Source organism: Myotis daubentonii, chromosome 19, assembly GCF_963259705.1.
Source record: "Myotis daubentonii chromosome 19, mMyoDau2.1, whole genome shotgun sequence".
NCBI classification, from domain to species: Eukaryota; Metazoa; Chordata; class Mammalia; order Chiroptera; family Vespertilionidae; genus Myotis; species Myotis daubentonii.
Window position 1 is genome coordinate 11834490 of NC_081858.1, and position 26675 is coordinate 11861164.

Below are 26675 nucleotides of genomic sequence, written 5' to 3' on the forward strand. Positions count from 1 at the left end.
CCCAAGACAGATATTGAGAGGCAGAAACTGGCTTTCCTGCCACTCTTTTCATCACAGAGAAAGACAACACTCTTACCTTTGGATCAATCTCAGCCAGGACATCATTGAGAACTTGTAATAGTTGCATTGGCTCCAGGGAATCAAATGTGATTAAATTATAGCTCTTCTTAAAAGGCTCCTTATTGAGATTGTCCACAATGAATTTGATTTGATCACTCATAATCAAGGTCTTATAATTTAAACTAAAGAGTAAAAATAGAGAAAAAAATTCCTCAATACTGATAACAAAAGTTCTGGGGGGAAACCAGTATTAAGATCATAGGAAGCAGGCATAGAAAGTATAATTCTACATGGAAAAGTTATTTTATTGAAATAAATCAGAGTGGGACAACTTCATTATGAATGCTTCAATATACACTGTTAATTTGTAACGCCAAGTGTTTTTGTATATGCATCTTGTGTGACAGCAGTCATCTGCATTAACAGGGACAAATGAATAAATCCCACCTACATTAACATCTCTTCTGTTCTGCTCCACAACATCTACCCAGGGGTAAAGACTTGTTACAGGCTGCAGACATATTTCTAATTTTTAAAACAGCCCAGCTGGCATGGCTCAGTCGTTGAGCATAGACTTATGAACCAGGAGGTCACAGTTAGATTCCCGGTCAAGGCATATGCCTGGGTTGTGGGCTTAATGCCCAGTGTGGGGCATGCAGGAAGGAGCCAATCGATGATTCTCTCTCATCATTGATCATTGATGTTTCTCTCTCCTCTCTCTCTCTCTCCCTTCCTCTCTGAAATCAATAAAAATATATTAAAAATTAGCAGCCCAGGTTTAAAAATTAGGAGATATTGTTGCATTAATATCCAGATTTCCAGTCTCTCTTGAAAATCAGATCAGGCAACCCTGGGCCCACATTTTTGCATGACCACACCCAACGCAAGCTGAGTAGAGGCTGCAAGCTTTAGCCTGGGTATGCTTTCTTGGATTTGTTTTGGTTTCCTCCACCAAGCGATCTTCACCCACTAATGTTATGTTTGGCCCTATAGGCTTTGACTCTGCCACCCTTGAGTATTTCAGGGCCTCATTTCCTTTGCCTCCAATAAGGTACCAGTCTCCACCTCCCATTCCAAATCACCAATAGGCTTCTCATTGCCCACAAGATAAAGTCCAAATTTCTTGGCTTTTGAGACACTTTAAAATCTAGCTCAAATGAGCTTTCCCCAACTGTATTGCCAAATTGTTACTCTTCGCCCTTCAAACCTCAGCAGATGGAAATGGTCACTGCTTCCTAGTTGATCCGCCTCTGCCTTCAGTTAATGCTGTTTTCTCCACCTAGAAGGACTGTTCTCCCTTTCCCCCCTCTCCAGGAAATCGTTCTTACGCTACACACCAGGTTCTGCATCGGAATAACAGGGCCTGCCTTCCACGTTGACCACATGTAGTTACTCATGTAATACATTTTCCCTTCTCTGCTAAAACGTAAATTCCATGAGGATATATCTGTCATTCCATCCTCGAACACCCTCTACATCTAAAACAGTGACTACTTCCACTAGACTGAATGAGTAAAAACTGAGTATCTCATTATTTAAGTGCTGAAACAGCATTACCAAGGTTTCTTGTGTCGCCTGCATGCAGACATCACTATGGGAAGATGTAGTAGAATTTTGCAGGCAGGTAATTTTTTTAACTAGCAATTTTTAAAAATGAACTAGAAAAAGAATTTCAAAGTGTGTATACCTTTTTGGGGGGAACACCTGTATGTACTTACTTTTCAATAATTTAGAAATTATATATATTATTTATAGCAGAATATATATATATATATATATATATATATATATATATATATATATATATATTTCCCTCCCTTTCAAAAATACAAAACCCTTGTAAGACGTTACCAGAAGAAAAGAAACTAGTTGGGCTCCCCGCTGGGCCACCAGCTTTCTGAGGGTCACGCGCTGAGGACAGAGACGTGCTGCGCAGGTAGGCTGTCTGTGCCCCGTGGGCTCGGCGCTCTAAAATTAGCAAAAGCAATTACTCTCCCTCTTCCAGAGGAAAGATGCCACACTAATTCACAAGCGCCTACCCTCAAAAGAACAGAAAAACCCGAGGGGGGGGGGCGGGGGGCGGGCAAGAATTAAAACCAGGACGAGCGCTTATCTGGCACAGAGCGGGACAGAAACCACGCGCTCTGGACAGCAACTCGCAGGAGTCCGCAAAATAGTGTCCCCCCGACCCCAGGGCTCGGGAAAGGGGACCGGACCCCACGTCACACCCGGGCACCTCGGGGCTGCCCGACGACTCATTCCGCCGGGGAACGGCCTTGGACCCGGTCACCGCTGCGACCCCTCCGCTTGCCGCACTGGGAAGGGGATGGGAGGCACTTTTCTCCTATCTCGGGGTTCGGGGAAGTTTCCGAGCACGGGTCGGCGAGGTTACCTTAAATTTTCTTCAGGAAACCACTGTCCCCCACCCCCAGGACGTCCCCGGGCTCTAGCGGGTTCCTAGAGACGAGCTCCTTGGCAACGGTTGCTAGACAGTGGGACACGTCACTTCCGGTGGGGCGCCGCGTTTCCGGGGGACCCAGGCGCGGGCGCTGCGGCCCCGCGCGGGAGGGGGAAGGGAGGATGGGTGGGTGCCGGGCCCACGTGCGAAATGGGGTTTCGCGTCCGGAGCCACTGTGGGCAGCCTAGAGAATTTGGGGTTGTTACCCCGGCGGTAAACTTTCCGGAACGTTCTGCAGTTTGCAGTTTCCAAAATATTCAGTTCGTTCACCCGACATCAGAGATGACTTCTTCGTTTGAGGCAAGACCAGGGCGATTTGAGCTGAGGAAGCCTTTGGCCTGAGCTTCGAATTCAGGTTTTTGACATAAGTCTCTCCAAATTAGGTTAGACATAGGAACAACTGTACAGTCCCTGGCCGAATTGAAAGAAGGCACATTCATCATAGAGATTTCAGCTTCTTTGTCACATTATTTGGGCCATGTAGCCTGTCCTGGGAATTAAAAAATTTTTAATCAAGTATTTTTTTAATATGCTGAGAGCCTGGGGAAAAAAAAAAGTAAAGTACATAGCCTAAGGCTCCTTTTGGCTTCTAAGAGCCTGTTTTTAGGCACCTGCATAAATGAACGTTCTCTTCCAGTCTTCATGGCGTTCATAGCCTATGAAGTAGGCTGAAGGAAGATCACAGACGAGGCATGGAAGTCTACTGGAACAGAGACCCCATTGCTCTAACAGGCTTGGGGGAGACCTTAGTTGATGAATAGTATTTTGAACCTGCCCTCCCACCCCCACCCCCAGGCAGGGGATCACTGAACTTCGTGATGTCCATGAAGAAAACGAGAGAAGAAAAAAGAAATTTCTCACACCCTGAAAACGTAGTTGTTTGCTTAAAAACAACTTAGAAGAAACCAACTACAGATTTAGCATCAGATTTACAAACAAAACAAAACAAATTCCATAGTAGGCATCTCCTGTATGCCCCCTCTGTGCTGGCTGCTGGGGGTGAAGGGTTGGGAATTACCTGGTCCCTTTCGTCATGGAGCTAACATTCTAGTGTAGGAGGAGGGATAACTGAAACAGCAATACCGGTACAACTATGATGAATGCTGTGACAAAAGGACTCAATGATGGGGAAGCCCAGATGAAGGGTCCCAAGTTTATTTGGGGCGGAAAGGACTATACTATCAGGAGAGGCTCCATTGAACTAAGTGATGTTTAAGGATCAGTAAAAATTAGTCAAACTAGAACAGAGAGAGTTTATCCAGCAGAAGGAGCACAACACTCCAAGATGGGTCCATTGCTGGCAGCCTTCTGACTATTGAAGGACCAAGTGAAAGCACTTGGAGAGAAACTAGGAGTGGTCCCAGCTCATAGATGCCACCAGGAGGAGGCAACACTTAAAACCTTTAGAAGTTAAACAACTTAAATAATTCTGAGAGAAACAATAAAAGAGTCACACAATGGGACTATCTAATTAATTAATCCTGTTGCGAGCATTAGGAGATTCTCCTGGCTGGCTGAATTTGAATCCTGGATCTGTGTTGGGGTTGCGGCCTCAACTCTGTGTGGCCTCATCTCTCTGGGCTTTCCTCATTTATCAACTGTATCTATAATAATATCTTCCTCAAAGGTGAAGATTGAATTTGATACAGGTAAAGTGATTAGAACAATGCCTGACATTGGAAAAGCTAAAAACATTTTACCCTTTTTCCCCCTTCTCTTTTAAAAATGAGGTGGTTAGATTTGCTCCTTTTACAGAGTAAAGGCAAGAGTGGTTTCTCCAGCAGTTTTTAATTCCTCCTCTGCCTGTCGCTGCTATTATTGAAACGCGACTTCCCAGTTATGAGAATACAATCCTCTGTAAATTCAGGTAAGCAATGGAATCACTCTTTGCTCTCAAACTCAAATGGATCTTATGCTTAATGCCTTTGCTCAGGTACACAGGAAAGAATTTGAAGCCACTCAGCCTGAGATACTGAGGAGAACATATTCCAAATTGAACCAAAAAAAGAGAGACATGGAGAGGCCTGCACATATTCAGTCCCTGCCCGTCGATACGGCCTAGACACAGGCCCCAGGAAGACCTTCTACCACCCCTGATTCATTCAAGGTAAAAAGATTCAGCGAGGGGTCCAAGAAGACCTTCTCAGCAACAGTTTCACCATAACAGTGAAGGCATTGCTGATGATATCCCAAGTCAAGCCACCCACGTGAAGACTTTTTTCCCCCCTTAGATGCTATTGTTGTAACGTACCCTGTGAATCACAGAAGGACGCCTCAAGAAGTTGAATTAAAGAGTCACATTTATTGCAATCCGGGACTATGAGGGGCCATTTTGCTTTCCCAAATCTCATGGTAACAAGATGGTCGCAGCTCCAGGGTTATATAGGCAAAAAATCACAAAGGTACTGATTACATCTCAAGGTTTGGAATGAGGGACCTGGTTTGCAAAAAAAGCAGTTTACAGAAGCAGAAGCAGCATGTTAATTATAGTTTCGGGTCTCGGGGGTCACTGAATTGTCAGAAACACATTATCTAGAGACCTCGGGTCTGGAATGAAGAACCTGGGTTAAACTTAGGCATGTTATCTAAATTACAGTTTGGGGTCTCTGGAACACCAAGTCAACAAGGATACGTTAACGAGAGCCCTCTGACCTTGGGATAAATGTGCTGTCCTTCCCAGGTAAAGGAAAATGTGCTTTCTAAGACTAGTATAACCACAACCCATGGGATATTCACATTACAATCAATAAGGCATTTAATCGAATGGGATGATTTATATAACTCAGAAAATCAAAATAACCTGTCCATTGTTAAACAAAGCAAATAGGTACCATACTTCACTATGTTGAGTCTTCCTTGTAAAATCTCAAAGATGCCTCTTGGCTGAACTATATTCGACATTTTTAGTAGATGAAGGGAAGTCCAGTCATATGAGACAGCCTTTCAGAAAGATTCCTACTCCTACCCTGACTCTCTCTTTTTTGTTTAATAGATGTACTCAGATATAATTCACATACATACAATTCACCCATTTTAAAGTATACAATTCAATTGCTTTTAGCATATCCATAAAGTTGTGCAGCCACCACCACTATCTAATCCCACAACATTTTTATTACCCCCCAAAACACACCCTGTTCCTGTTGGCCATCATCTCTCAGTTTGCAATAAAAACAAAAAAAGCTTACTTCCCAGCCTCTGACAACCACTAATCTGCTTTTCTTCTCTATGGACTTGGCTTTTCTGGGCATTTCCTATAAATGGAATCACAAAATATGTGACCTTTTGTGTTTGGCTTCTTTCACTGAGACTAATATTTCCAAGGTTCATTCATGTTGTAGCATGAATAAATACTTCATTTCTTTTTGTGGCAGAATAATATTTCATTGTATGGCTTTTTGTTCACCCACTCATCTGTTGATGTACATTGCTTCCACTTTTGGCTCTCATAAACAATGCTGCTATGAACATCCGTGTACAAACCTCCACTCTCTTATGGATAAATCACTTCCATTGGCTAAGTCAGGTGAGCAGGGTATGTACATTATGGATAAGTGGGGGGCGGAGGCTCCCCACCCATTCTTGGGTTTATCTTTTCCTTTCAATTCTTGTTAATTTTGTTCTCTTGGGTGCTCATGGTTGTAGACTAAAAAGCCCAAGATGTGGATTCTTTAGCAGTTTTTGATTGTAACAACAGACTGTTGTTGAAACCCACTCATCCCTTGCTACCAAAGCACTAAAGTTCCCAATCGGATTCTCACCCAAAGCCCTCTGATAAGAAAATGATGTTATGAGGACGTGCCCTTTAAATGTTCACTGGCCTCCACTGGAGGTGGGGTGAGGTGGGAGGAGGTGAGAGAAGCTGGAAGCTGCCCTTTCCTACTCCCTTATTAAATCCTGTAGATATTGCAAGAAACATCCACAGTTGAGAACCTCTGCTCTGGTTATTCAGAGGGAGAGAAAAAAATCACTCCTGGTAAAGTATATTTGTCAAGACTCAGTTAAGTACAAGATAAAAATAAGGAGGGGGGTAATTGTTTCAGGCAATTGTGAAGACCAAGGATATTACCAACTTCAGGAATGGCTTAATCTAGGAGTTCAGTGATGTCTCTTGACATTTTTTCTCCCACCATCTCTCTGCCTCTCTGAATGGGCTGCTAGTAGCAGGAGGCTCACATCCAGCCTAGCAACCTCAATAAAAGTACAACCTTTTCTTCAATAGTTCCAGCAAATTCCTGGGGCTGACTTTCATTAGTCTAAAGTGTATCAGACCATTCTTGAATCAACTGCTATGACTCTGATGGACATAAGAATAGCCTAGGTGAGGGAGGCTCCCAAAAAGGAAGGGCTGCATTCTGTTACCAGAGGTAGAGATGCTATTTGAAAAAGAACCACAGATGTCATATACAGGTGGTGAGGGAAGGTGGTTAAATTTTAAAAGCTGGGTAAGCAAAACCAGAAGAAGAATAAATGAACCTGTACTTATTGTGGGGAGTATCTGCATCAATGTGAACTTTCTCCCTGATTTTCTATCATCAGATTCTCTTTCTTCTATGCAGGCTTCCATCGTGGGCCAAATGAGATCTTGGGAAAACAATAGAATTTCCAGGCCCACGAAACTCCGAGGATGCCATGAACAGAGCGTCTCCAGCCCCTTCTCATTTCAGAACTTCCAAACAAGAGCTTTCCTGTGTGGAGTCCAAGGAAGCCAAGCCAGTTTTCTGTTTTTGGTATTAAATTTAGACCTTTCATCCTGACCATGAGATATTTCTGGATTCTGCACGAGTATTCAGCAAATGCCAGTTTTCAAGATGCTATCCCATCTGGGGCTACTCTGCACACTGCACACTTTATCTCATTCTTTTAAAGCCCAGAAAAATGACCCAGACACAGGAACAAATTCGGAAGTGGGTTATTCTGTTATCCATTAATTGTCATTTAATGCCTCAGCCATCTAGGTTACTTGGAGATGAAAGGAACTAAATTTAAACAGAAACCTCAATTCGGTTTTGCAGATAGCCTACATTGTCTCTGGCAATTTAATCTTGTGGGGATGTAGTGACAGAATGTGCTTTCCTAAAAGGTAAAAAGGATAAATAATATGTGAAACATTCAGCTCAATGGATGACATTAAATGTGTGCCTGTTGCTACATTTTTGTCAAATGGTGGTGTTTTTTTTAATGGGTTTTGTGAGTCATGGGCATGTATAGGAGTCAAATTCATATTACTTCCTTGATTATGAACTGAAAAATAAGATGCACTGACATTCTTACTGGGGTCAAATAATAATCATATCTTCACTTGCTGATGCTTCCTAGGTGTCATTCCTCTCCTAAAACAATCTGCATTCCAGTGTGGCCAAGGCTTTGTCCCAGGCCCGACATGCAAGCATTAATGTCCTTGGACCCGAAAAGACCAGGCAGCCTGGGATGATGGGTGGTTGACCAAGCAGTCACCAGGACGGGCCATTGATCAAAGATTTCTAGTGAGTCTCTGAAGCTTTGTCACATCCAGGGACTCAGCATCCCCCAGGATGTACCCCAAGGCGAAATGCCCAATAATGACAGGATGGGGGCTCAGAGTTGGGTTTCGGTTACTTATAAAATCATGTACTTCCTCTTGTAAATCTGAATTGTCAACTTAAATGGATAACCTCTGTATCAGTCCATGTCCTGGCAGGCTAAAGATGGCACACTCTGGGCAATGGAGAAGAGATTAATAAAGGACTATCTGTGAAGGCATGGGCAAGGTTTCAGGAAACCAACAAGGGACCAATAACAAAGGCAGCCAGCCATTGCTGCCAGAAGCCTGAAGTAGTCAGAGAAGATAGCAGGCACCAGAAGCTCGTAAACAGAGTGGCTGTACGGAGAAGGCTGCCTAATAGGAGCCTTGAAATGTAGACAGTCTTGACCTCACATTCCTCCCACCCTCTGATCTCCTGGCTGGCTTCCCATTAGCTAAACCCAACAGGGCGCCAAACGGGCAGGCAACCCCTTGAGGTCATCCATGCAGATTGGTCTCCCAGAGAAGAAGATGGCAGAATGGGGGTCTGGAAGAGCAATCTGAAGGAAGGACAAATTGAATCATGTATTGAATTATACAATCAAAATGATGGGCAGTAAGGCCTTGTGAAGACAACAGAACCACCCCCATGTCTCCAAGCTGCCCTGGCTCTGTAGCTGAGGTTCCTGGAGTCACATGGAGTTAGGCCTAATTTCATTTCAGCACATTGCCCACACCCACATCATCTCATTTAATCTTCCCAACAAGGCTGCAAGGACAGTCTTGTTTTTTCCCCGTTTTACAATTGAGAAAATTGAGGCCTGGAGAGTTCATAGAGGGCCCACAGTCACATAGCTAGCAGCCGGCTGAATCAAGATTAAAACACAGGTCTGCCTGATCCCAAAGCCATTTTCGCCAACCTACTAAACTGGTTCAAAACTGGCTCAGCAGAGTCTGGAGGAAGGACCGTAACAGGCCATTGAAGCTGGAGGCCAAGGGATTTTCTGTGCGGAGGGCCAGTGTTAACATGCCGTCTGGTTTTCTCTGCCTGGAGGGCTTTGCCAAGGAGACTCTTCTCTTAACGGGGTAGGGCTAAAGGTTTGAATTCCAGGCACTCGCCCGGGAATCAAAGAGTGGAAAGATGGAGAGAAAACACTTGGCCAATGATGGGAAAAAGGGTATTTTCATTTCAGATGCCTTTCAAGTTCTTTTTTCCCAGCTGAGCGTTGGGTATTTATAGAATTCAGGGGGAGTATTCAAGGGTAATCAGCAGTGGAGCTGCTTTGGGGCCATTAGAAAGCTCCAGATCACACAGGAAAAAGTTGAGGGGAAGGGACAAGAAAAGGCCAGGAGCAGCGGGGCTCAGCGTGGCCTTCTTTATGTTGCCAAGAGCCTTTCCCTTCCTGGGCTGATGATGTCAAATCGAGGCCTGTGAAAGGGCTATAGATGGAATCATAGAATCAAAACGGGTGAAGGGCTCAACAGATTGTGGTGCAAATGTACAGCAGAATGTGATTCCGGCCTAAAAAGAAATGAAGTACAGATACATGTTACCACAGGGATGAACCTTGAAAAGATGATGCTGAGTGAAAGAAGCCAGACACAAAAGGCACATGTGTATGATTCCATTTACATGAAATAGCTAGAAAAGGCAAATCCACAAAGACAAAGTGCAGATCCGTGAGTGCCAGGGGCTGGGGGGAAGAGAGAATGTGGAACAACTGCTAAATCAGTACAGGGTTTCCTTTTGAGTGATGGAAGCAGAGGTGGTGGTTGCACAATACTGTGAATGTAACCAAATGCCACCGAATTTTCTCTTTAAAAAGGCTAATTTTAACCCTAGCCGGTTTGGCTCAGTAGATAGAGTGTCAGCCCTTCGACTAAAGGGTCCTGGGTTCGACTCTGGGCAAGGGCACCTACCTCAGTTGCAGGTTCTATCCCTGGCCCTGGTTGGGATGAATGTGGGAGGCAACCAATCATTGTGTCTCTCTCACATCGATGTTTCTCTCTCTCTATCTCTCCCTCTCCCTTCTATTTTCTCTCAAAATCAATGGAGCGTAGTTGGTTTGGCTCAGTGGATAGATAGAGTGTTGGCCTGCGGACTAAAGGGTCCCAGGTTTGATTCCAGTCAAGGGCACATGCCCAGGTTGCAGGTTCGATCTCCAGTAGGGGGCAGCCAATCAATGATTCTCTGTCCCTCTCCCTTCCTATATCAATAAAAATATATTTTTAAAAAATAAATAAAAATCAATGGAAAAATATCCTTGGGTGAGGACACACACATACACACACACACACACACACACACACAGGCTAATTTTATATTATGCGAATCTCACCTCAATTTAAAAAAAAAAAAAAAGATGGACAACCATTCACCCCAAGTCTTCCAAGCAGTCTTTCTCTCTGTAGCTGAGGTCCCAGGCGTTGCAGGGCTTATGGCCTAATTTTATTCCAAGCTTCCGTTTTCTCTATACCCCCCACCTTCCGGCTTCCTTTCTGCTGCTCAGACACACCAAACCCATCCCAAACTCCAGAGCCCTGCACTGCTCTTTCTTCGGTCTGGCTGTTCTTTACCCTGATCTTCCCCCTGCTGGCTCCTTCTCCTCATTCAGGTCTCAGCTCAAATGTTCCTTCCTCAGCGAGACCTTTCCCAACCCTCTTACTAAAGTAACCCACCTACCAGTCATTCGCCATCACCGAGCTATTCAGACTGTTATGGCTGACTAGTAGTTATTGAAATCAGTTTAATGGTTCTTAATGAATATTTTAAAATATATTTTTATTAATTTCAGGAAGGAAGGGAGAGGGAGAGAGAGATAGAAATATCAATGATGAGAAGAGAACCATTGATCAGCTGCCTCCTGCACACCTCCTGCTAGGGATCGAGCCCACAACCTGGGCATGTGCCCTGACCAGGAATCAAACCAGTGACCTCCTGGTTTACAGGTCTACACTCAACCACTGAGCCACACCGCCTGCACATTGATGAACATTTTTAAAAAATGAAGCGGAATAGAAAATATCATACAGAATAAAGGTAAATACTTTTGTGTCAAAAATATATATATTTTTTGCTGCAGTAACAAACCACTCCAAATGTATTGGCTTGAAACCCTCCCTTAAATCGGTGGGATAGTTGGGCTCAGTGGGGTAGTTCTGCTCCACGTGGTATCTGCTGGGATCTCCGTGGGGCTGAGTTCAGCTGGGAGCTCCTCTGGGGCCAGAACATCCAAATTAGCTCCCTCCTTTCTGGGCCCCTGTGCTGGCTGCCATTTCTCCTTCATGTGAACTCTCTCCTTGAGGTCTCTCATCATTCAATGGTCTAACCCAGTGGTCGGCAAACTCACTAGTCAACAGAGCCAAATATCAACAGTACAACGATTGAAATTTCTTTTGAGAGCCAAATTTTTTAAACTTAAACTATATAGGTAGGTACATTGTTATTAACTTAATTAGGGTACTCCTAAGGCCTAGGAAGAGTCACACTCAAAGGCCCAAAAAGCCGCATGTGGCTCTAGAGCCGCAGTTTGCCTCTCTACCTGGCAGCTAGATACTGTTAAAAGATCAACTGATACTAGTCGGGCAGCACCAAACAGGAAGTGGTTAGGGGCGCCCTCCGCTGGCAGGAGTCCTGGGAGAGACTTATACAGAGAAAAGTGTGGGAGCAAAGAAGAGAAATTATTTCACTGGCTATAGCTGAAAGCCTAGTTGTCTGTCTGTGATTGGTTGTCCTTTGACTTTTGATTTCGTGACCTTGAGACATGTACAGGTGTAGATTTTGGTTTGCTTACATTGGAATTCGAACCACATCAAGCTCCTTGTTTGATTCAGTGAATAGTACAAGGAGCACAGAAATGAAAGCCACCAGGCATCTGAAAGCAGAGGCCCAGAGCAAGCACAGTGTCATTGCCATCGCATCCTATTGGTCAAAGCAAGTCATGAGTCCAGCCTAGATTCAAGGAAAGAGAAACAGCCTCTACCTCTTGATCAGGGAGTGGCATGTGCATACCAGGAATGATGGTTGCTAAATTGTTGGCAGACATCTTTGCAGACAACCTATCACAATTGTTTTGTGAAAGTTTTATTTCAGTTTAATAAACAGGCAGGTGAGTTCATTGGGTCACACGATAAACATTTCTTGCTGAGAGTTACAGTCAAAAGGTTTGACAACCTCACTTCCACATTCCCTTTTAAATTTCTTCCATAGCACCTAGTACTCTCTGAAGTTATATGTATATGTCCCTCATCAGAATACAAGCTTCTGCCCCAGCCAGTTTGGCTCAGTGGATAGAGTGCCTGCCTGCGGACCAAAGGGTCCCGGGTTTGATTCTGGTCAAGGGCACGTACCTCGGTTGCAGGCTCCTCCCCGGCCTGCAGGAAGCAACCAGTCAATGTGTTTTTCTCACATCAATGTTTCTCTCTATCTTCCACTTTCCCTAAAAAAATCAATGGAAAAATATCCTCAGGTGAGGATCAAGAAAAAAAAAAAGAATACAAGCTTCCTTAAAGTCTGTCTTGTTCACTGCTGTATCCCCAGCACCTTATTAAGGGCCTGGCACTTAATAAGTATTTAATAAACATATGATGTTATTGAATAGAAAGTAACAGCTACCATTTATTTGGTCCTGAGCACTTAAATGCATTATCTCACTTAATTTGTTCAAAACATATTTGAACACCTACTATGTGCCAGGTACTATTCTACCTACATGCTGGTGATACAACAGTAAACAGAAAAGACAATAATCCCTGCTCTCATGGAATTCATATTTCACTATGATACTGGAATAGTATGGAGTACATTTGCTACTATTTTGACAGATAAGGAAACAGAGAGGTCAGGCAACTTGCCCAAGGTCACACAGCTAATAATTTCACCTCGACACCTGGTTCTTCTCTACTCTGCTGCAAATGTTGGGTTTTATCCAGCAATGGGTCTAAGTGATTACAGATCTCAATTTCTGCAGTTGCTTCTCTGAAGGTTCAAACTTGTCTTTCTGGGAATCAGACACAGGGGAGTGGGAAGAGGTGAGTTACATGACCTCAGAGTCCCTACACCACCACCCTCCCCCCCTCCCACTCTGTGACGATGGCTCACACCTGGGGTGTTGCAGAGTTGAGCCGCAGGTCTCAGTCACCCCCACTGTCTTATCGGCATGTGACATCCCCAAGTGGCTGGAGCCTGCAGGCCTGGCAAAGAATGCAGTCCGAACAAAAATAAACCTGCCACATTCCTTGGCAGCCCCCTGCCCCTTCCCGCTCTCCAGCCATCCATCCTCACAGTGCAGCCTGCCAGGGAAGGCCAAGAGAGGAACAGTGGGGTGGAGGAAGCAGCCTGCTGTCCAACCCTGAGAAAGAGAGGGAGAGGGGAAGAGAGGAAGAGAAAGAGAGAGAGAGATCACCTTATATGGGAACATGTGCAGACAATGTGTGGCAATGGCTTAGAGGGCAGTGGAGGTCAGATACCAGACAGATGGAAGAAATTAAACATGGGACAGAGAGTGTTCCTGGGCCCTGAAAACAGCTCTTGTTTCACAGCGAGTTCGCACAAAGCCTGGCCCGTTTTCCTTTTTTGCCTAAGCTGAGCGAGATGTTGAGTCCTCAACTCTACATGACTTTGAGCCAGGCCCTGGCTTGGCAGAAGTCTCACTCCCCTAAAGTAATTTTTTAATGAACAAAAATCCTCTTTGCAAAAAATAGGAAAAGACTGGGCCTATTTCCCACGAGTTTACAGTATCTTCCTAAAGCACATAAATTAGTGGTTAATGAGTAAATACTCCATTTCTCATTCATTCATTCATTCGTTCATTCAACAAATATAGATAACCAATCATATACTGAGCCAGGGGCTGGAAAGATAGTGTTGATTGATGATGATGAAGATGATGATGATGATAGTTACTATTTGTTGATTTGTACTCATCTGATAAATGTTTCAATTCATAAAAATTTACTTAGCACCCTCCATGTTCTAGTCATTGGGATACAGAACATTGCTCTAAAACCATCTGGTCCCTGACCTGTAGAGTTTACAAGTGGGGTGGGGAAGTAGAAATGACAGTTCTTAAACAGATAATTCCACTGGATCTTCACAACAGCCTTTTAAATGAGCTACTGTTATCATCTCCATTTTTTTTGGAAAATGTTTTTTTAAAATACATTTTTATTGATATCAGAGAGGAAGGGAGAGGGAGAGAGAAATAGAAACATCAATGACAAGAGAATCTTTGATCGGCTGCCTCCTGCACGCCCCCTACTGGGGATTGAGCCAACCCAGGCATATGCCCTTGACCCAGATTGGGCTCAATCAAACCCAGGACCCTTCAGTCCACAGGCTGACGCTCTATCCACTGAGCCAAACAGGCTAGGGCTGTTACCATCTCCATTTAATAGAGAGTTTCTCAGCCTCAGCACTATGGATATTTTGGGCTGGATCATTCTTTGGTGTGTGTGTGTGTGTGTGTGTGTGTGTGTGTGTGTGTGTGTGTAGGGTGGAGGCTGCTCTGTGCACTGTAAGTTATTTAGCAATATCCTTGGCCTCTACCCACTAGTTGTCAGTAACAACCAAAAAATGTCTCCAGGCATCATCAAATGTCCCCTGGGGGATAAACTCGCTGCTGGTTGAGAATCACTGATCCAACAGATGAGGAAGTAGAGGCTCAGGGCCAGTTAAGAAACTTCCTAAAGGTCATCCACTGGCAAGGACTCACACCCTGGTTGTTCCCATTCATCTTGGCACCTACACAGGGAAAACAAACTAGCATTCCCAGGGCTAAGTGTGACAGATAGACAAGTTGTGTTTGGCTCACAGAGTTCTGAACAGAGTGCTAACCTATCTTCCCTAGTGATAGGAAGGGGCGGGGACTGCGGCAAACTGTACAGTGCATATCGCATCTGAAGCAGACAGCTTCCTCTCAGCTCCAATCTGCCACACAATGTAGTCAGATTGCCTAAAATTTCAAGGAAACCCAGAAATCCAGACAGTCTCATTGGTCCTGACTGGCTTGATCTAGTCATGTGCCCATTTGTGAGCCAATCACTGTCCAGAGGGAGGTGCTATTCTGATTGGTCAGACTTGGTCACGTGACCATCTCTAAATAAGGGTATGGAGCTTCTCCCAAACAGGAGCTGAGAGTTGACAGTGGGGAATAAGTGAGTTCCCGAAGGAAAATTGGGTGCTGAGATCAGAAGGGGGAATGACTGCTGAACCGTCCAAAAACACAGATACATGTTACACCTGGAATCTTCCCTACCACTGACTCCTTCTAGCCTTCCACTACGCATCAATCTTCTCACCTACCCCCACCTGCCCTACGTTTATGCCTGGGACATGCCCTTCCTCTCACTGTAAGGCCATCCTTATACCCTCTGTCCTCATTCAGATCCACTTCAAAGCCCAAGTCAAACCTCATTCAACCACTCTGGGCGACAATGAAATTGTCCTGGGAACTCCTAGTAAAGTGAGAATCTGAACTACACACTCCAGTACTATCAGATGAATGAATAAATAAGGAGATAATTCGCATGACTTGCAATAATTAGAAAACGGGGCTAAGATTAGAAGGAACTAGAAATGTTACTGGTAGCTGTCTCTGAGTGATGGGTTATGGGCAATTCTGGCTTTTCTTCTTTATAGCTGTCAGCATTTTCTACAATAAAAAAAATACAAGTACTAAGGGTAAAAAGGAAGTAATGCAAGTCTGGTTTAAACAGACTATAAGCAAGGGGAGGACAAGGACCAAGTGTTGATTCTGCTTTGTCCCCTAACTCCCAGCAGCAGGCACACACAGTGTAAGAGCTAGTTAGAGCTCCCTGGGAGCTGGATTAACAGCCTCAGGGCGTGTAACAGAGACTGTTGATTCCCTTCCCCAAGGCCAGTCCTCCTTTTCTTCTTCAGACTCTCTGAACTCAAATTCCAAGTGCTGTCCTTCTACCCCCTCCACATTGCCATGTGCGTCATCAGAGCAGACCCCAACTCCAACCCCTATACCAGAGTGTCAACCCCGATGGGCCTATTGGCACTGCTGACTTTTGAGTAGAATAATTTTGCTGATGTTGAGTTGCTGCATGAGTCACCTTGAAGTTTCACATGGATGAAGTCAAACGTTCCTTAATGTTTAGGTGTTTAAGCTAATTTGAGTTGGCCTTTCTGTTACAGCATCTTAACCAAGCCAGGGTTCTGTTAAAGACATCGCACATACAGACACATACAAGGATCATCAAAAACAGTGATTTTTTTGGGTGGTTGGGGGTGGCTATCAGAATCTGGAGTTAAGGACAGGTGTATGATTTTTTTAAAAAAAAAACCATACTTTTTATTTCAGAGAGAAAGGGAGAGGGAAAGAGAGATAGAAAGATCAATGATGAGAGAGAATCATTGACCCCTGCCTCCTGCACATCCCCTTCTGGAGATCGACCCCACAACCCAGGCATACGCCCTTACTGGAATTGAACCCAGGACCCTTCAGTCCACAGGCCAACGCTCTATCCACTGAGCCAAACTGGCTAGAGCCAGGTGTATCATTAGATAGTCCCTTTCGAATTCCACTTTTGACCTAGAGCTATTCCAGTTGCACATTCAATTGCTAATAACCCATGCAGACAATGAAGCAGAGACAGGGGCTTGATTCCTTTTGCAAAACAAGGAGCAGTATTTGCTCTAGAACCCACTACATCCTACCACATCAAAACTGCTGCCAAACACCAAGTTCTATAGTTTTTAAGCTATTTCTGGGAGCCTCTAAGATGAAGCTGATGAAGAAAACAATAAGCCAAATGGCATAACCTCTAGGAGGCTCAGCTTGCTTATTGGTAAGCTAGATAGGACAGAATAAGAATTTTCTGATATTGAGGGTCAGAAAGTACTTCATGAATCATAAAGTGGGTAATTGGTTATCGCTACTAAGCAGCCCAGACATACAGCATTGCGCTTCTAGCATTCAAATGTCTAAATTGCCAGTGGATTGTTTGCACGTGTCGTTGTTTCTCATGTTTCTGAGGCTCTGCTTCCTCATCTGCACACTGTGACAAGACCTCTTCTAACTGTGCACTGAATATAAAATAAGGACCTTTGAAAAAGAGAAACATATGCCACTATTATTATTTCACCATAATTCTCGTCCAGGAAAACAGCAAACAGAACTTTGAGGCAGACTTCAGATCAATGTTGGTGCATCACTGCCCTCTGCTGGTCAGCGGCGGTACCACAAATGGTTTCAGAGAGGAGAGGGTTTGGGGAGAGGAACCCCTGGGAAACTGAGGCACAGAGAGAGGAGGGGACTTGGCTGAGGGCACCAAGCTAGCCACGGACCTAGAAGAGTCTCAGATTTGAGACTCCTGATCTTAGCTCCTTTCTTAGGGAGAAAAATGAGGGCTGGAAACTCACCCATTATGGTTTCACTCCGCTGGCCCCTCAGGAGCTTTTCTTGACAGTCTAATTAGGATTTCTCTGTTCTGTTCTCCCTCACCATCCAAACTGCTTGGATGTGCCATCCTTTTCTTCATACTGGTGTAGCAGAGTTCTGTTGTTTGATGGGTGATTTACGAAAATGAGCTCAGATCCTTACAACTGCTTTGTAAGGTTGGACCAGGACCTAAAGATCAGAGAGGTTACGACACTATCCCAAGGTCCAACAGCAGGTAACTACTAGAGCAGGATCTAAACTGTAGCCTGAGACCCCAAAAAAGTTTTTTTAACTGCCACAAAAAAAAATCATAGCATTTTTGTGTTGAGCTTTTTGGAATGCCCCAAATGATAGTATTTGCAGAGCAGACATATGATGAAGCAATTAGAGAGGCAAGTTTTTTGAGCACCTCTCTTATTCACACATATATGATCTTGAATACTGTCCACAATATGGAGGCACAAATGAGGAAACCGAGTTCAAAGAGGTTAAACTATTTGCCCAAGGGCACTTGGTGAAAGCTGGCATTCAGACTGTAACCTCCTGCTTGGTGTTCGTATATAAATAAGGTATGCTCTTCAGAACGTAAATACGATCAAGTATCTAGTAGCCTAGACCACAGGCCTCCCCACACAGCAACCCTTCGACTCTCCTGTAAACCTTTTCCTCCCAGAGGCCTCAGGATTCAAAGTCCTCTTGATCTGGGTTTGAACCCCACATTTCTGAGCACTGCTATGAATATACCCTGGCTGAGTATATTATTTCATTTAATTCTTGTGGGAACTGTTATGGGTTGGCTCAGTGAGATAGACCACCGACTCAGAATTTAAATTTAAGAGCCTTTATTAAGCTGGCCAGCTGACCACCCCCCACCCACTCTGGGAAGGTTTGAAGCATGTGGCAGAGACCAAGGGTGCAGTATGATCCTTTATAGCAAAACAGTGTTAAAAAAAAATACAAAGCATTTCATTAGCTGTTCCTTAGAAGTTCACAGAAAGTTCATAAGCACAAAGGGGAGGTAAACAGAGTCACACCTGGCTGGAGCATATCATAACACATTGTTTTTCTAAGACAATCTATCCCGCAGTCCCTCCCCCCAACACATTCAGTAAGTTTCTCATGTTTCATTTCCTCCCCCTAGCACAGGAATACTGTGAGGTAGGTAGGATTATCATCCCCACTTCATACATGAGCAAATTGTGGCTCTGAGAAGTTCAAGTCTTCCTCAAGGGCATGGGCAAGCCCAGGAGTGGATAATTTGCTGACACTCTACGTGATATTGTCTTCGGGCCTTATTCTTCCCTGTTTGCAGACAGGAAACAGCATTACAGAGAAGTGAAAGGAACTTGTCTGAGGCCTTTGCACTCACTGTTCTCTCTGCAATGCTCTTCCCAGACATCCTGGTAACTCCCTCCCTCACCTTCTTAAGATCTTTACTTAAAAGGCCTCTTCTCAGAGAGGCCTTTTCTGACCACTCTATTTAAAAGTCCAATCTCCACTCTTCTATCTCAGTGACAACAGAAAACAACCCAATTCAAAAGTGGGGAAAGGACTTAAATAGACATTTCTCTAAGAAGCTGTACAAATGGCCAATGAGCACATGAAAGAATGCTCAACACCCAATGACGTGCATTAGAGAAATGCAAATCAAAGCTCTGTGAGATACTACTTCTTACCACTAGGATGCCTATTATTTGCAAAAAGGAAAATAACAAGTGTTGGCGAGGATGTGGAGAAATTGGAACCCTCATATGTTGCTGGCGGGAATGCAATATGATGCAGTCACTGTGGAAAACAGTTTGGCGTTTCCTCAAAAACTTCAACATATGACCCAGCAATTCCACTGAAACAAGTGGAAACGGGAACTCAAATACTTGTATCAGAATGTTCATGGTAACATCTATATATATAAAAGCCTAATATGCAAAGTGTCCTCTTGGAAGTTCGACCAATTGGGAGTTCGATCACTTGCTATGATGTATGCTGACCACCAGGGGGCGACACGGAATAAAGGAAGGCCTCGGCTGGCAGCTGGCAGCCAGCAGCCAGCAGCCAGCAGCCAGCAGCCGCTAGGGACACCTGTGCACGAATTTCGTGCACTGTGCCTCTAGTTATTCATAATAGACAAAGGTGGAAACAACCTGAGTGTCCATCAATTAATGAACAGCTATATAAAATGTGATAGCCCTAACCAGTTTGGCTCAGTGGATAGAGCGTGGGCCTGCGGACTCAAGGGTCCCAGGTTCGATTCCAGTCAAGGGCATGTACCTTAGTTGCAGGCACATTCCCAGTAGGAGGTGTGCAGGAGGCAGCTGATCGATGTTTCTCTCTCATCGATGTTTCTGGCTCTCTATCCCTCTCTTCCTCTCTGTAAAAAATCAATAAAATATGTTTTTTAAAAAAGGAAAAAAAATAAAATGTGATATATCCATACAAAGTATTATTCAGCCATAAGAAAGAATAAAATACTGACATATACTAAAATGTGATGAGCCTTGAAAACATTGTACAAATTGAAAGAAGCCTGTCACAAAAGACCACATAGTATAATTCCATTTATGTGAAATGCCCAGAATAATTAAATCCACAAAGACAGAAAAAAAAATAACGGTGGTTACCAGGGGCTGGTGAATCCATAGAGACAGAAAGCAGATTGATGGTTTCCAGGGGCTGTAGGGAAGGAGGGAGTGACTGCTAATAGGCACAGGGTTTCCTTTTAAGGTGATAAAATGTTTTGGAACTAGAAAGAGGTGGTGGTTGCATGGCATTGTGAATGTACTAAATGCCACTGAATTCTACATCTTACAATGGTTAATTTTATGTTATGTGAGTTTCACCTAACACATTTTTTAACCACTAAGTTCAACCCCAAACACATCTGATCTTCCTTCCTTGCTTGATTTTTCCCCATAGGGGGCACAGCCCTCTCACATTCTATATATCTGACTTGTCTTTTATTTGTCCTGTTTCTTTAGAATATGAGCTCCAAGAGGGAAAGAATTTTGGTCTTTTTTGTCAACTCACATATCCCCAGAATCCCTGGCACTCAGTAAATAGTTGTTAAGTAAACAAATTAGGCCTGACTGGCATGGCTCAGTGATTGAGGGTCAACCTATGAATCAGGAGGTCATGATTTGATGCCCAGTCAGGGCACATGCTGGATTTGCGGGCTCCATCCTTCCTCCTTCTTCCTCTCTGAAAACAATAAAAATTAGATTAAAAAATAAACGAATTAGGAAGAATATGGTAATGAAGCAGAGTCCTGCCCCAGGGAAGGGTGCTTTCGGGAGAAGGAGGAACACATGTGTAGTTTTGCTTACAGTTTCAGGCACAAATATAGAAGACCACAATACACATTGTTAATGCCAACAATTACATATTCTCAAACTATTTGAACCACTTGGCAGGGCCTGGTGGGCCCCTGGGTGTGGAGGTAGGAGGCGGGTCCTGCAGGTGGGAAGGCCCCGGGCCCCTGTCATAATCTCAGTCACCTAGACTGCTGCAACAACACCTCAATGGCCTTTCAGTCTCAACACCACCCTGGAATTCCTGTTTTCCCTGTTGGCTTTCTTCTCCTGATCACCATAGCAACTGTTTTGAATCTTCTTCACACTCATCAAACCTCCCTCTGCCTTTCCTTTCTCTGTCTTCGGGCACCTCTGCTTCCTATTTCGCACAGAAAATAGGTGCCATCTGACTGAGCCCGTCCTATCCTTCCTCCCTTACCTGCAACTACGCTCACCTTTCCCTCTGTCCCACGTATCTTATCAGCAGCGCAGTCTGTAGAATTGTCTACACTGGTGGGAATGTTCTCCATCTTCACTGTCTATTATGGGCGCCATTAGTCACACCTGGATATTAAGCTTTGGAAATAGGATGTGACTGCAGAACTGAATCTTAAATTTCATTTAACTTTAAATAAATTATTTATTTTTATTGTTTTAAATATATTTTTATTGATTTCAGAGAGAGGAAGGGAGAGGAAGGAAGAGATAGAAACATCAATGATGAGAGAGAATCATTGATCGGCTGCCTCCTGCACGCCCCACACTGGGGATCAAGCCCGCAACCCAGGCATGGGCCCTGACTGGGAATCTAATTGTGACTTTCTGGTTCGTAGGTTGACACCCAACCACTGAGCCACACCGGCTGGGCTAACCTTAAATAATTTAAATAGCCACATGTGGTTAGTGGTCATCCCATTAGACAGCACTGGTTTGGTGTAACTCAGAGAAAAACGGTTTTGGATAGCAGGGCACTGGGCATTCTCCTAACCCTGTGACATTCCGAAGCAGCAGACGCATTTATTGTAAGGATTCTGAGTTAGGTGATGAGAAGGAAGGAAGAGAGGGGGTGAACAAGACACGTTTCTGAGAAAGTGCCATGGAGAAAGATAAAGAGACCTCATTTTGACAGGCTTTTTAAAGTAGCTCCAGTTCCCAAGAAAGAAAGAAACCACAGTGAATCTTGGTTGAAACACTGTCCTCCTGAAGGAGAGTCAGTCTGGCATCGTTGTATCATCGCTGCAAATCCAAACTGGTACTGACACCAACAGGAGTTTTCGTGGGAGAAAGAACCAAACGCCAGCCAGGTGAGGGTATGGCGTTGTCAGTTATTGCAAAGAGCATCCGGTTATCTTTGTTGCCATTTTTCACTAAAATGCAAAATGGGTGCCACATGAACAGAAAGATGACTTGAACGTCCCTTTTTGTGTAACTGATTCTGCTCACATTTGATGATTCTATCTCATTTCAGTTACACATCTTTTTTTTTTTTTTTTTTTTTAAGGGAAGGGGAGAGACAGAGAGAGAAAGAAACATCAATGTAAGCAAGACACATCGATTGGTTGCCTCCCACACGCACCCCGATTGGGGTTGGGGATCGAGCCTGCAACTGAGGTACGTGCCCTTGGCCGGAATCAAACCCAGAACCCTTCAGTCCGTGGGCCAATGCTCTATCCCAGCCATGGGCAAACTACGGCCCGCAGGCTGGATCCGGCCCGTTTGGAATGAATAAAACTAAAAAAAAAAAAAAAAGACCGTACCCTTTTATGTAATGATGTTTACTTTGAATTTATATTAGTTCACACAAACACTCCATCCATGCTTTTGTTCTGGCCCTCCTGTCCAGTTTAAGAACCCATTGTGGCCCTCGAGTCAAAAAGTTTGCCCACCCCTGCTCTATCCACTGAGCCAATCTGACTTTGGCGTTACACATCTTTTTAAACATGAAAAGTTAGAATACTACACCCCCTCCCTCCACTGACCTCCTCTAAATGGCTAGCCAATTGCTATGAGAACCTATTTTGAGCAATTCCTTTCTCCCCTGATTTTAAATGTCTTTATCACATGCTAAGTTCCCACTTGTCTTTGTGTTTAATGCTCTACTCTATCTGTTCCGCTCATTTATAGTCCGCTCACTAGCGGCCTTTAATTATACAGCTTTGTAATCGCTCTTAATATCGCCTTGGCCTCTGGTTATTTGTGAATCATTGGCTTTTGTCCTGGTTTCCTCTCCTTCCCGGATGCCTCTGCGTAGTCTCCTTGGTGTTGGCGTCCTTCAGGGATCTGCCCTCAGCCTTGCTCCATGCCACTATACCCTCTCCCTGAGCAGACCTCCCGCCTCCACTCTTGCCCCTTCTATCCATTTTCCAAGGTGCAACTGGAGTGATTTTACTAAAGTGAAAATGAGATCATGCTGTGCCTCTGCTTATAAACCTGCCTATTGCTCTTGGGACAAAGTCCAGACTCATAACCACAGCACAGGGGGCTGAAATATACTGGGTTTCCTCAAAGCACACCCTGAGACAAGAATGCTGGCGAGTAGTTCAATTGGGAGATTAAGGGCCGGGAAGGGGAGTCGGGAAGTGGGACAGGGAAGGCAAGTCAATACAGGAAGCATTCAAGAGCAGGTCTGTAACAAGAATCATACACACACACACACACACACACACACACACAACCTTCACCCAAGTCCTCACATTTCCCCCATTCCATTCATGACCTCACTTCCTACTTCACAAAAAAAACAGAGACCACCAATCTTGATGTTTCTCTTTGAACATCTTTGGGGGGTTTGTTGTTGTTTTGTTAAGCCTCACCGGAGGGTATTTTTTTAATTGATTTTTAGAGAGTGTGGAAGGGAGGGGAAGAAACAGAGACAAACATCAATGTGAAAGAGCCACATCAATAGGTTGCCTCCCACATGCGCCTTGATCAGAATCAAACCTGTAACCCTTCATTCCACAGGCCGACACCTAACCACTGAGCAAACTGGCTAGGGCTCTTTTAACATCTTTGAATGGCTCAAATGTTTCCACCTTAACTAACCCCCTCAATCTTTCCTTGGCTCTATGTCCCCCATTAAAAACCGCCCTGAGCCCTAGCTGGTTTGGCTCAGTGGGTAGAGCGTCGGCCTGTGGACTGAAGGGTCCCAGGTTTGATTCCAGTCAAGGGCACATGCCCGGGTTGCGGGCTCGATCCCCAGGAGGGGGTGTGCAGGAGGCAGGCGGTCAGTGATTCTCTCATCATTAATGTTTCTATCTCTCCCTCTTCCTCTCCCTTCCTCTCTGAAATAAATAGAAAAAAATATATTTTAAAAAAAACCCACCCTGACCTCCCTGCCCTCCTGGCTAAGCAGTCCTCATCTGCTCCTCCAAGGCCCTCTCATCAGTCCTTCCCTGCACGATTGCTTTGGGGGAAGGTGTTTCATTGCCAAGATGTGATTTGAAGTGTCTTTGAGTATTTAGGTCTGGCGATTCTGCACAGGTGAGGATCTCAGAAAGGCTTGGTCTGGATATAGAGATATTTAAAGATCTATCAGTAATTTTTTTAAAGTAGTGCCTGTTAGGTGTGATCAGATAATCGAATCGGTACCCCCTCCCCTGGGAATTGACCTTTAGCCCACTTCGCAATGGACATTCCACTTGCTTAGACCACATTCCACCTGCTAAGACCATTATCTCTCCCCTCCGGAGTTTCCCAGAATCCCGACCTGCACAGAGAATTCTCCTCCCAGAAAAAGCCCGCCTAGAGTCCTTTAAAAAACTCTGACTCCCAGTCTTTGGGTGCTGGCACCATTTGGGGCTCAGCCCATCTGGGTTTCCAGATGACCTTTACCCCTTTTGGTCTCGTGCATTCCTCCTTCGGCGACCCTAACAGCGCCTGCATACAGAAGAGAAAACTTCATAGACGTGGCCTTAGTGTGCACTCAGCCCAGAGCTTCAGATGAAGGATCCTTGGAGCATTTGAAATCTTACCTTTATTGCTTCTGAGGAAACAGGGCCCTGGGTCCACTTTAACACCCAGATCTGAAGTTGACCATTTTATACAAAACCTGCTTTGCTTTGAACCTGCCAAAATTTGCTTTCATTGAAATTTAAGCTAAACTCCACCAGAATCCTACAAAAACTCTGTCCCTTTGCTTGGGACACGGCTCCTCTGGCATGTGTTCGCCCTCATTGAGGGGTCAAATCCTAGCTTTGTTGCATGGCTAGTTTGTTCCTGGGAGTCTTAGGCTGCTGGGCCTAAGTCCTGGACGAACCTCCCAGGGCACAGAGCAGGACAGAGAGAGGATCCAGACAGAGAGTCATGCAGGAAATATTCAGCATAGAAATAAAGTCCACCCTTCCCTCCCCACTACCCAGCACATCTGATTCCCCATTATCTACAGGCAGGAGTGTTGTGAGGAAGTGTGTGGGGGTGAGGGCACAAGGGGAGGCAGAGACCTTCGTTCACCCAGTGTTCATACACATCTGGGGCTGAATAAAGGGCTGCAGAAAATGAATCAGTCAGTCTCTGAGTGGCTCTTGAGGCCATGGAAAGATCTAGGTCCTTTTACTAAGGCACAATGAAAGCACTGGGTCTCCTGACATTTGAAGGGCTGCCCCTTCCCCCCAAATGAAATGAGTCAAAAAAGTGAAGGGAACAGGGGGAAGGGCAGAATTCTTAAAAAAAAACAACCACCCTTCCTTTGAACACCATCATTGTGCGAGCATGTGAGGGAGGCCAGCGGGGGTGGGGTCAGCTGGGAGGCAGGCCTATAGGACTTGTCTTCCCTTGTTTATCCCCCAGCCACAACTGGGCAGCAGCCAGGGTCCGCCCCCATTGTGTCATCATTGGAGGAGCTCAAACTTAAAGGCTCCAGTTTAAATTCAAGGCGTTTCGTTTTCTCTTACTGGTGGGCCTGCTGTGACTGTTCTGGAGCCAGCTCCAAGACGAGAGTGAGCCTCTCACCATGCCAGCCTGCTGCGATGATATGCTCCTGTATGAGACCAACAAAGTCATCCAGATCCAGAACACGAGCTATGGCACCATTAAGTGGTTCTTCCACATGATTGTCTTTTCCTATGTTAGGTAAGTGGCGTGTGGAGATGACCCCAGATCTCTGCAGTGGTTGCCCGCAGCTTCTGGTGCACATCCTGAGTTCTACGTGGTTTTAAAACCCGAGATGTGTGTCTCACAGCAAGCTGGTGGAGAAGTGTGTGTGTGTGTGTGTGTGTGTGTGTGTGTGTGTGTGTGTGTGTGTGTTGAGGAGGGGGGGCGGCGGCCAGCAAGCAGCAGACAGGAGGAAGCTGTGCCAGTTTGCTACAGAAAGAAGCTTGGGAGGCAAGTGTGACACACTGGTTCTATCCCAGGGCTGCTGGGGCAAAATGGGTGGGGCATGCCTGGGAAAGGTGGGAAAACACAGGGCAACGCCCTTGATTTCCAGGGAGAAGGCCATGAATGGGGTGCAAGTAGTGATGCTGCTGGTATCTGAGTCATCACTGCTTAGGGGCAGGAATAGGATCAGACTTGTAAATACTTTAGATCTTCTCCATGGTTAGGAAGGCTCCCCATGCTCTTTATTTTTTTGGTTACAGTTCATCTATATTAATAAAAGGATAAGATGCTAATTAGACCAGGAGACCTTCTGGGAGACATTCCGGACGTCCTTCCGGACAAAGCCATGGTGGCAGGGCCGAGGCAGAGGTGGTTAGGGGCGATCAGGCCAGGAGGTGAGAGCAGTCGGGGGGGCAGTTGGGGGCGAGAAGGCCAGTGGGGGGGGGGCAGTTGGGGGCGAGCAGGCTGGCAGGCAGAGTGGTTAGGGGCAATCAGGCAGGCAGACAGGTGAGTGATTAGGAGCCAGTGGTCCCAGATTGCAAGAGGGATGTCCGACTGCCGGTTTAGGCCTGACCCCAGCAGTAGGACATCCCCCGAGGGGTCCCAGATTGGAGAGGGTGCAGGCTGGACTGAGGGCCCCCCCGCCC

At 45.0% G+C, this 26675-nt stretch overlaps 2 protein-coding genes across 6 annotated transcripts in view; one reads left to right on the forward strand and one right to left on the reverse strand.

The window, feature by feature from the left end:
• The window catches only part of IFT81 (intraflagellar transport 81), a 126161-nt gene that overhangs the window by 51148 nt on the left and 48338 nt on the right, over window positions 1-26675 (reverse strand). Inside the window, exons 1-3 of one of the 3 annotated variants that reach the window (XM_059676810.1) lie at window positions 2453-2545; window positions 1912-2028; window positions 77-242 (exon numbers count right to left, since the gene is read on the reverse strand). In XM_059676810.1, the coding sequence (XP_059532793.1) occupies window positions 77-220 (144 nt within the window). In that variant the 5' untranslated portion in view covers window positions 221-242; window positions 1912-2028; window positions 2453-2545. Of the gene's footprint in view, window positions 1-76; window positions 243-1911; window positions 2029-2452; window positions 2586-26675 lie in introns of those variants that run through there. The other 2 variants (XM_059676809.1, XM_059676808.1) reach the window with 2 other exon arrangements.
• Window positions 24245-26675, forward strand: part of P2RX7 (purinergic receptor P2X 7) — a 42528-nt gene continuing 40097 nt past the window's right edge. For 2 of the 3 annotated variants that reach the window (XM_059676812.1, XM_059676816.1), the window contains exon 1: window positions 24245-25782. In XM_059676812.1, the coding sequence (XP_059532795.1) occupies window positions 25664-25782 (119 nt within the window). In that variant the 5' untranslated portion in view covers window positions 24245-25663. The remainder of the gene's footprint in view (window positions 25783-26675) is intronic. The other variant, XM_059676814.1, reaches the window with a different exon arrangement.